At 51.8% G+C, this 11,660-nt stretch overlaps 1 protein-coding gene across 1 annotated transcript; it reads left to right on the top strand.

Annotated features, from left to right (window-relative positions):
- Positions 1-7,429: 7,429 nt before the first annotated feature.
- Positions 7,430-8,950, top strand: LOC136516043 (mitogen-activated protein kinase kinase kinase 18-like). The gene has a single exon (XM_066509456.1). The coding sequence runs from the start codon at positions 7,568-7,570 to the stop codon at positions 8,948-8,950; it is 1,383 nt and encodes a 460-aa protein (XP_066365553.1). The 5' UTR covers positions 7,430-7,567.
- Positions 8,951-11,660: the final 2,710 nt, after the last annotated feature.

Genomic DNA, 11,660 nt, shown 5'->3' with positions numbered 1-11,660 from the left:
AATTATTGTAGAATTTTTGTGGTGAATTGATGATAGTTTTGATCTTAAAATTTTTACAACAGTTTCATTATATTATTATGTGCTCACTGTAATTTTTGTAGCTTTAGAATACACTAAACATTAGGGTAGTTAAATGTTTTTTGTTTCAATATACATTAAATCTCTAGTAGAAATAAAGATACATCCTTAAATTGCTAAGCTAAGAGTTTGTTAGTTGAACCCAACACTTTGCTTGATGAAAATGATAGTTAGCTTAGTATCTTAGTCATTAGAGCTATCTTAGTAGCTTAGTATATGTATTCTTATTTTAAGAGTTGTTGTTGCCTAAATGCTAAGTGTTGCATCATCATCGCATGCATGTAGAGAATAAGTTGGTAGAGATTGTGACCACCGGCGATCACAAGTTCGAGGAGATCGTCGAGGAGTACGAGGAAAAGATTCTTGTGCAGGAGGTGGTCCTGAAGCCGCCACTGACTGACTCAGCTGACACCGCATCTACCCAAGGCAAGCCTCGGTGCATAACCTCTATTTTATAATTCACCGTATATATATGTGTTGTGCATTTATGTTATAGAAATTTTATGAAAAGTCCTAAGAGTCTTACTAGTGCAGGTTCGAGTAGATGCTATGCTTAGGTCATCGATAGCGTGAGTAACCTGCCGTTGCTCACAATAGGGGATTATTATTACTCTTATAATAAAATAATGAAAGGAAAAATGGAGATATGGTAGATATTTGGTATGTGTATTGGTGGGTGTAACAGATTGTGTCCCACGGCCAACGGGGCTTAGTTTGGTAACATTATTTTTCTTGTCGTGTCGATTAAGGACCGTTCGTTGCTATGGATGGTAGTTAGGTCACAGACTTATTATCCTGAGCACATATTTGCTTATTGGAGCGAGAAGGCTCGTTATGCTCTTGTCGTGGGTCTCAAGTGTGGGGCTTGGAGTATAAGTTTGGACGGAGACCTAGACCCCATGACAAGAGTGGAATGGGTTTGTCTTGTTTGTGCCTGGAGTACAAACGGGGCATGTGTTTCAGGGTACCCAGCTATGATACATTGGTTCATGAATCATTGTTTCCTTGAGATGGTACGGCTTGGCTATGGTCTAGCACCATAGTAAGAACTGGAAGATGAAAGATGGTGAAATGGTTCTGATTGCTTTACCCTTGCTTGAAAGTAGAATAGGTGCTTACCTAGAATGGTTAGCTAAGGAAGTAATCATGACTGCTAATAAAACTTGATTGTAAGGATGAACTATTAGTAATTCTTTCCGCAAATAAAAATAAAACAACAAACCCATATTGCCTATCATATCCTTGAGAGTCGGAAAATTATTCCCACTAGTCGGGTAAGCCTTGCGAGTACATTGTGTACTTAGGGTTTATTTTACCCCTATTACAGGTGCAGCTTGAGAAGTAGCTCTTGTGTGGAGCATTCTTCTGGTGGGCACAGACGGATCCTTATATCGTTGTCGCTACATATTTATTTTTTATTCCGTTGTTTAATTATCGCACTCTGAACTTTGGTATTGTAATAAATAATTTTCAAGAACTCTTGTTGTATGAAATGTACTAAGTATTGTAAGCTCGTACTCATTATTGAATTTTGGATATAATACGTGGATTGTTTCGAGTTCTTTCTTGGGGCGTGCTCGATGAAACTGTCTGATGTAACTCACTTTCGAGGTGCTTAGTGCCTAGTGAAAAATGAGCGCCTCCGAAAGCGTGTTATTTCGAGCGGTTCTACCACACAGATGTCTGTGTGAATTATTTCTAAAATTTCTACACTTCATTTGACATCTTTCTTTATTTTTTAATATACTTTCCTTTTATGCAATCGATGCATTGTTCTAAATCTGAAAATTCTAATGATAGAAGAATTGATTTCTTAATCAATTGCTCTATTTTCCTCCTTGAAATATGGCCTAAACGATAGTGCCATCATTCTATGATATATCATGAACTCTCTTCCACTTATTTCTTGCATTCATAGACAAGGAGGCATTCTCATTCTCAGTGCTTACAACATTCACATTCTCAGAAAGTAATAACAAATAAAGCTTGTCTTGTCGGAAGACAAGACCAACACACTTATTATTAAACACAATCTAACATTTGCCATTACCAAAATGGCAATCATATCTATCATCGTCTAGACGCGAAACACTTATCAAATTTCTACGTAAAGAGGGTACATAAAGGACATCTGAAAGCTAATTCTAGAGAGAGATCTCCAATTGCTTCAACTTCAGCTTCAGCTGCATTTGCTACTTTAATTCTTTTTCTCCTCTTTGTAGGGTCCTCCTCGTATGGAATCCCTGTAACAAATTTGCAACATAAATAGTTGCAGCTGAGTCAATCTACTAAGTAGATTTTAAATAACTTAAATACAAGGACTCATCTATGAATGTAATAATGTTCTCACCTCTCTTCAAAAGGCTTTTCAGGAAATTTGGACAGTCTTTCTGGTAATGTCCATGCTTCTTGCACCATTTACATTGATCCTTATTAACTTAGACATTGTTGTTCTTCTGATGATGATCATTCTAAGGGGCTTTCCCTTGAGGTTTGGTATTTTTGTTAAAGTTCTTTTTTATAGTCCTTCATATGGTTAGCAGAGTCACCATGTGAGCTTTTAAGTCTCTCATCTTCTTGCACACACATGACAATGATCTTCTCAATGTCTCATTTATCGGGCTGCATGTTGTAATTAACAACAAAAGTTTCATACTCTTTAGGCAAAGAAGCAAAAACCAAATGAATCAGAAACTCATCTTTTAGCCCCAAATCCATTGGCTTGAGCTTGGATGCCGTGTTGTTCATCTTCAATATGTGCTCTCTTATCCCCCACCAGGGTATTTCTTATTGAATAACTACTTGATCAGGGTGCTTGCATAAGCCTTTGAAGAGCCAGTAAATTAACTCTTTACTTTTTTGAGATACTTGGTGGCGGTGTCACAATCTGGGATTGGTACCCTTATTGCATCTGAAATAGTGGACTTAGCCACCATCAAGCACTTACGGTTCAAAATGTCTCACTTCTTACGATCAAGATTGTATTTCATTCTCACGTCTACATGATCTCGCTGTCGAGCAGTAAAATCAACATCAGTTTCATTCTCTGTCCTCATCGGGTCCACTAGCTTAGTAGGACACGGAAAGGTAAGTTCTAGGTCATTCTCGGACAGCGCAAGTGCCAATTCATACTTCTCTCGCCATACGCGATAGTTGCCCCCTCAAGAGGCGGAATGTGCGACATGAACGCCATAGGGTTGAGTCCTGAAAACAGCGTTAGAGATAGTGAGAAAACATGACATAATAATTACATGCCTTAATTTAACGTTGATCAAAATTAAAACATACAATATTCTTCTACATTAATTCTACATCACCATTGGACAGAAATAGAATTAATGCATCAAATCTCATGAACAAAATTATAATTTTGCTATTATCAACGTTAGTCAGAAAAATAGTAATATCATAAATTACCTTAAATAAATATAACTACTCCTCCAATTTAAATTTTCTCGTTGGTTCCAATTAAAATTAGAGGATAAATATAATAATAATTTACTGAACAAAAAAATAATTGTTCTTCAAATTAAATCCTCCCGTTTGTTCGAAATTAATTAGAAGATAATAAGCATTAACTTCGCAGCGAAAACATGAAAGATAATCTTAAAATTAATATTATCAAAAGCATTTCTTTGTGCTTGACTACTCTCCGAATAAATTCTTGTGAGGGTTCAAATTTAAACAGAGATATTAACTCAAAACTTAATAAAATTTATCAAAAGAATGCTTCTGAAAAGGATAAAACTTAAAATCAATGTTTACTGTTCATTTGGCCCGGCCTGGGGAACACAGTCCGTGGCCCATTCCGTAATAGTGGTGCATGGCCCAGCGAAAACACGGTGGCCCAGCGACAAAACTCGGCCCAACAGCCTGCTTCGCGCGGCGCGCGCGTCCGGTTCCCCCGCGCCCAGGCCGCAACCTGGGCCTGGGCTGGGAATCTCTTCGCCCGCCTGGGCCTAAAGCCGGGCCGAGTGCTGTCAGCCGTCGGATCCGATCCGACGGTTCTCCGTGCGCTTCGGCGGAACAAATACCCCTCCCCGGTTGCTCCTCCCTAACCCTAGAGCATTTGCTTTCTCCCTCCCCTTGCTTCCTTCTCAGTGCTGCACCGAGTGAGGAGAGCATCAGGGGCGGCCGTCCATGGCGGCCGGAGGAGAGATAGCGCCGCCGCCGCAGGCCCCCTCGCCAGCACGCGCATTCGCCCGAGGGTGGGTGCGCCGCCGTCGAGCGGCCTTGCGTCGGTGCCCTGAGCCCGAGCTACTGCGGCTTCACTCTTTGCCCGATGGCGCGTGGCTCGCCTCGTTCTCCCGCGCGGCGGCGGGGCTTTCTTCCCTCGCGACGGCGGTGCGACGGCGGTGGAGGAGCCCTGGTGAGTCCCTCACTAGATCGGATTGGGTTTTGTCATTGGGTGTGGCGGTTCACGGTGAACCTCGTACTGAGAGCCACCGGCCCCTCACCTCTCTTTATAGCGTAGTGCGACAGGGCCCACCAACCGTATAGGGTTGGACGTCCCCAATCAGAACACCAGGTCAAGAGTTGGGCCGAGCACACTAACACAAGCAACTCAGCCATCACCTCCGTACGCGCGCTTTTGGCCGGCTTCGTGGGCGTCACTCTCTTATCTGCACGGAGATCTCCTCGGTTCGGCGAGATCAGACCGGACGCACGACCTCCGATCCCGTATCACCTTCACAACCGGCGAGATCAACAACCTTCATGCTCGCACATCCGCGGCGTTTCGGTCAACCGGCAGATCGAAGATTTGCATGTACATCGGCACTTTTCTTTTCCTGGGACATAGACCACTCGAGAGGCGTCCAAACGGTTGACCTGCTGCGTACAGCCTTCACAAATCACAACTGAGCTGGTCCAGCGAAAAGGATGCATCCGTTCGCCTTGTAGTCTGATACCCTGGCTGCCATTGGCGCGGGAAAAGGATCAATCCACGGAAACGGAATGTGTAGTGGAACAACGGCACCGAGCTCAATCATGGAAGATTCGTTTTCGGTGCAATCATTAGACGATTTGGCATTTTTTTTAAAGTGTTAGAAACCCTCAATAAAGAACGTGATCATGGTTGACATTGTATATATGCGTCTCGGCTGTGTGACTTATTAGAGGAGTGGACCTTCGAACTCAAGACTTCGGCGTCGCAAAAAGGTAGGCGCGTCTCCGGATCGCCACAAAGTCGAAGTTCATGTGCACAAGCCGTACGAAACCCGTCGGTTTTTCTCCATCTTCGCGTCGCCAGATCTGACGCGTTTCCAGTGTTTCAGAGGCTGGCACGGCCGGGGGCGCCGCCGTCACGGGCAGCGGACACTGGACAGCCCACGCACGACGCAGCTCGTGGTGAAAGTGAAATCGAAGCATAACCGGTGTGCGCGCGGCCACAATCCGTGTGCCGTGCCACCTTGGTCCTTGGGTCACTGGATTCTAAGTAGAGTATCATTCACCGTGCACGTACGAACGTCCTGATCCCAAGCACCGCCGACACGCCGCCGTCCACTCCGGAACGGTCGTTGGATTCCTGAATCGGACGGCCAGGCCGGTAGAAACGGCGCGGCCGGCCATACGCCCATACCGTCTGCTGCGGGTGGTGATCTGGAAGTAGATGGACGACGGCAAAAGCTGGGATTCTTACTTGGCTCGGGTGGGTGGAAATGGAGGTGAAGTGGCGTAGAATCAAGAGAGCTGGCCGGCGGAGGGGAAGAGCCAGGCGGGCCCGGGGCGGGCCGACGGCGCACTCTGGCAATGGCAGCCGCTGGAGAGGACTAGTGGAGCTGAGCTCACGCTGGCCAAGGAAGCAAAGCAACGCAACGCATCCGACGCGACCACACCGCACGCCACGAGCCGGCCATCCACACATCCCCCCCACCCCCACCGTTCTGTGGCCCGCCCGCGCCGCAAAGCGCACGCCGCACGCATCCACCGCGCCGCTTTCGGTCGGCGCAGGGCATGGGCCCTGACGCCCTGTGGCCCCAGAGCGCGGGAGTCCCCACCACCACCACCTGGCCGCGCCCTCACGCGACGCCGGTCGCTGCGCCCGGCGTGGCCTGCGCCGGCCGCACGTCGCTCGCGTGCCAGTGTCATCTGCGCCGTCCGCCCGCCCGCACGTCGCTCCGCGGCGCTGAGACGCGGCCGCCGGCGCGCGCAGCAGCAGCATATGCAGCCGCGCCTGACGCCGGCTGTGTGTTTGCGCCTGCGTGAACGTGCCGCTGCGCCGCGGGGTGCATATGCACGGGAATATGCCTCCGCGGGACGGTGCGTATGCGTGTCGTTCGTTCCCTCGACGCTGCTGAGCTGAGGTGACAGATACTCGGCGGGATGTTCTGTCAAACCCCGTCGGAACGGATTCCTTTCCCTTTTCTGTCTGGGGGGGGGGGGGGGGGTAGGCGCTGCCGTTTCGGCCGCCCGCGTTGCGGCGTGGTTCAGGCGGAGCAACGACGACCGGCATGATTCACGGCCACGGACGAACACATGCATCAGTCAGTGCATGCACGGGACGAGTTTCGGCTAGTGTTCGTGAACGACACCGTACATCAGTACACGCATTTGAGTATTTGACCGCGACAGCAGCTTGGAATGGGAGCAATCGCGCGCCATCGCCCGCAGTCTGGGGGGGGGGGGGGGGGGGGGGGGGGGGGGGCTGACGCAGCCGCTGCGTCTGAGCTTGCGTTACAAAGAATGTTTTTTTCCTAACAGCCTGTTCGGGAGGCCGTATCGTATCGTGGATTATTTACTGCTGGCTGGTTTGGTGTGAGAGAAAAACACTGTTCCCGGCTAAAAATTTACGATCGTTTACGAGCAAACGAACAGGCTGATTATGTGTAACGGAGGATTTGGTGGCATGCTTTTTTTTCGTAAATGTTTAACGGAGGTTTTCGTGGCTACACACCACAACTTTGCTGTGGACTTGTACAACGATACAGACAAGGGAGTGTGGAACGACCAACCGTGGCCCCCCCGGCGGAGCAAAGCGCGCGTACAGGGTGCCTGCATGAACAGCGCCTTTCAGGTGCGCACGCGCTGACTTGGACCATGGATCGAAAATTCGACACGACGGCTTTCTGTTGTCACTCCAAACAACACAACAGTGCACACCCGAGCGCCCAGACCACACCACGCCTTTTGGTGGCCTCCGACCCTCCGTATCCATCGATTTCCTCCTAATCTCCCCCAGCGCGCCGCGCTTTTGCCACACGCCAAACACCTTCCATGTTCTAAACTTGCAATCCTTACTAATCCCGGCCCCCAAGCACAAGCATCCTCCTCTATCTATCCCCTATATATATACATAAACGCACCTGGCACCAGCCACAAAAAGACTCAGCACGAGAGCAAAAAGGCCAGCTCCAGCTCGAGACAAGTCAAGGCCAACAGAAACAACAACCACCACAAACAACAGCAGGCACCGAACACCGAAGCAATAGCAAAGACGCACGCGAGAAACAAGAACAAGGCGGATCGCAATTCACAACAACTGCTGCGCATGGCGATGGCCGTGAGCGGGGGGAGGTGGACGCGGGTGCGGACGCTGGGCCGCGGCGCGTCGGGGGCGGAGGTGTTCCTGGCCGCCGACCACGATTCCGGGGAGCTGTTCGCGGTCAAGTCCGCGCCGGCGGCGTCGGCGGGCGCGGAGCTGCTGCGGCGGGAGCGGGGGCTCATGGCGGGACTCCGCTCGCCGCACGTCGTCCCCTGCATCGGCGGCCGCGGCGGGCGCGACGGCTCGTACCAGCTCTTCCTCGAGTTCGCGCCGGGGGGCTCGCTGGCCGACGCCGTGGCCAGGAATGGCGGGCGCGGGCTCGACGAGCGCGCCGTCGCGGCGTACGCGGCCGACGTCGCCGCGGGCCTCGCGTACGTCCACGGGGCGGGGCTCGTGCACGGCGACGTCAAGCCGCGGAACGTCGTCATCGGCGGCGATGGCCGCGCCAAGCTCGCCGACTTCGGGTGCGCGAGGATGGCGGCCGACGGCGACGGGCCGATCGGCGGCACGCCTGCGTTCATGGCGCCGGAGGTGGCGCGCGGGGAGGCGCAGGGCCCGCCCGCCGACGTCTGGGCGCTTGGGTGCACCGTCATCGAGATGGCCACGGGACGCGCGCCCTGGGCCGGCGTGGACGACGTGCTCGCCGCGGTGCGCCTCATCGGGTACACGGACGCCGTTCCCGAGGTGCCCCGGTGGCTGTCCGCCGAGGCCAAGGACTTCCTGGGCAGGTGCCTGGCGCGGCGCCCCAGCGACCGGGCCACGGCGGTGCAGCTGCTGGAGCACCCGTTCATCGCCTCCGCCAGCGGCACCTCCGACTGCCGGGCGGCGCTGGACCTGGACGCCGCCAAGGGCAGGTGGGTGTCGCCCAAGAGCACGCTGGACGCGGCATTCTGGGAGTCCGACAGCGACGACGACCACCACGACGTGGTGTCGGCACAGAGCACCGCCGAGAGGATCGGGGCGCTGGCCTGCCCCTCTTCGGCGCTGCCGGACTGGGACTCCGACGAGGGCTGGATCGACGTGCTCTCTGCTCCCGCCGAAACATCGTCGTCCGACGCGACGAACGCGACAGCGGACGAGGACGTCCCTTGCATCGACGATGGCGGTGCCGGAAGCGAGGAAGAAGCGAGGGCAGAGGCCGCCGAGCCCCTCGACATTGACGTTGACGGCGCCCACAATGTAGGAGAAACCGACGCTTCACCTGATCACGAGCGGCATCTCCGTGTGAATTCACCCTGTGATGGTGAAGTTCCATGTAAATTACTGTGTGACACAAACAATGCAATGGATTTCGTTCTTGCCCCAATTTTGCTCTGTTCATCCCCACTCTGGATTTGCAGAAACTTTCTTCTTTTCTTTTTTCAAAATCCTCTCTTTCTGTGGTTTTAAAAAAAAATCCTCACTTTCTGGCATAGAATCATTCCTGTTCGCTGCATCGAATTCACACGTAAAATTCACCGCTGCGCTCCGCGTACAGGTGTATAACCGTGAGGGAAATACCAGTCGCTTTGCGCCGACCGCGTAGCCGTGACTGCGCGTGACTCAGTGACCCGGACGATGACGGGGAAGGGCACAAGAGCCTGCTACTAGAGGTCAATCTGCAATCACCGTGCTCGGCTCCGGTCGAGCTTCCCCAGCACGGCACGCACCGAAGGTTCCAAGGCGAAAGAGCCGCGTCGACACGGAAAAGCGCAGCGTCAGCGCGGACGCAGAAAGGGTCTCTGCCCGCACTGTCAAAAACCTTGAGAGTTCGGGCTCCGTAACCCGGGGGTCCAGGAACGGACCACGTGCGAGCCGCCGGCTGGCGACATTAAAAAATGGGGGCTATCATACTAGCAGTACCAGCAGGGGTGCCCTTTTAGCCTTTGTTTACTTCATCGTCAAAACTTTACATCAATCATATTGAATATTTAATACATACATAAATTATTAAATATAGACTTAAAAATAACTAATTGCACAGACTACCCTGCGAGGCGAATCTTTTAAACCTAATTAGTTCATGATTTGATAATAAAGTGCTACAGTATATACATGTGCTAATGACAGATTAATTAAGCTTAATAAATTCGTCTCGCGATTTACTAACAGATTCTATAATCTATTTTTTTATTAGTATCAAACAAACCATATAACATTCCATGCGACACCTCCCAACTTTACGCACCGGATCTAGACACCACCCTACGAGTAAGCGTCGCGTTCGCGTCCTCCGGACTCCGGTTGCTTCTCCCGGTGGGGATCCGTCAGGCTGGGGCGACGAGGAGTGGAGGCAGGGGATATGCTGCCGTGTGCCGTAGGTGCCGATCCACCCCGCTCGGCGGCCAGCGCTTCCCCTGCTTGCCTGCCAATGCACTGCGGACTCCTCCAGCGCTTCTGGTTCAGGATAGCGTGTCGGTGCGGGATCAGGGAGGTGGCTCCCCTGGCCGCGCTGTAGTTTCTCACCCTTCACCGCTGTCCGCCTGTGCTTTCCAACGTTTCCAGACTGAGAAAGAGAGGGCGTTGGGCGTAGCTCACTAGGGCCCAGTAGTTGCCGAAAATTTTGGCAAAACGACACCGTAGCATTTTCGTTGTTATTTGACAATTAGTGTCCAATCATAGTCTAATTAGGCTTAAAAGATTCGTCTCTTGGATTTCGTCTAAACTGTGTAATTAGTTTTATTTTTTATTTATATTTAATGCTTCGTGTATGCGTCTAAAGATTCGATGTGACGAAGAATCTTGAAAAATTTAATGTTTTGGAGGGGAACTAAACATGCCCTAGCTCAGCTCAGTTGGTCCACACGGCACGTACAGCCGGTTGCCAGCCGTCTGATCACGCACGCAAGCGAAGCCAGCGATATGCTCGATGCGCTGCCTGCCTCAGCAATCCCCTCCCTCGCGGAGTAATCTTACCCAGCACAAGTGTGATGTTCGACGCGGACGCAGCGTTGGTTCGGATTTCTCAGGTCACTCGCCGGACGGATCCAACACCACGTGGCTCAAGATGGTTGGACGTCACGTCACATCACTGAAAAGGCGAAGAAACGCTGGGTCGAGTTCTGGATATCATGGTCGCCGCCGCGCCGCAGCAGGCTCGCCGCACTAGCACCGATTCGGGGACGGCGGTATGGGTAGTATCTTCCCAGGCGGCAACCGCGTCAGACTGAGCAGGCCCGGCATGGACGCACCGCGCGCGAGTACAAGTGGACGGCACCGCACCGAGCACACTGCACACCGCCGCACGTCTCTGAGTCGGACGGCGTCAGGCCGGGTGGGCCACGGTGCGAGGCCACGGTCCACGCACCGCCGTCCACGAGTGCCCGGCGGGCCTTACGCGGATATATACGGGATATATGGGATATGCATGTGCCGCCGCCGCCGCTGCCTCGCCCGTCCGTTGCCATCATCTGATTGTCGTCAGCTCACCCGAGCAGAGCAGTAGAGGTAGAGCGACTGAGCGAGCCCGCGGCTTTTCTTCCGGTCCCCCGCCGGCCCCGGGTGCTCGTGCTGACTCGCCGGCTGCTGAGTGCCTTTTCCCCGGGTGCTTTTCTGTTGCTTTCGCCGCCTTTCCCCTCCCTTCCAAGCAACGGACCGAGTGAAGGAATAATCTTCAAGGGCCGGAGAGAGATCCGGACGGTTAATTACTTGGGAGTCCATCCGATCGCTGTCACGGGCGCGTCCTGATGCAATGCAGCGTCTAAATCGCCGTCTCGGCGATCACGCATCAAGAGTGCTGGATGGATTACGCGGCGGCGGAGTCATGCGTCTCAGGATCCCGTGAAACGACATGATTTTCATTAATTTAGGAGTAGGAGTAGGAGTAGTCACAGATATTTTAGTTCTATATACATGAGTGCGGCTAAACTGAAATGCTTCTTGCGAGCCAAGCAAGGCCAAGTGCACCTGGTAGTACCTGATAGGCAGACAGACTACAGACTATTACAGCAGTGGTGTAATGTAACTTAAGACGTAATCTTAGTAGTAGTACTCGTGTCAACTTCTAATTAGTAGCCAGTCAGGCACTTAATACTAGTAATCTACAGTAATGGACTTTCTGTGTAGAGTCACAGTAAGAAACTTCCATCATCGTGACACCATAATTTGCGACGGATCTTGG

Source organism: Miscanthus floridulus, chromosome 17 (assembly GCF_019320115.1).
Source record: "Miscanthus floridulus cultivar M001 chromosome 17, ASM1932011v1, whole genome shotgun sequence".
Lineage (NCBI taxonomy): Eukaryota > Viridiplantae > Streptophyta > Magnoliopsida > Poales > Poaceae > Miscanthus > Miscanthus floridulus.
Note: the sequence above shows the minus strand (reverse complement) of the source record. Positions and strands in the feature narration are given on the sequence as shown.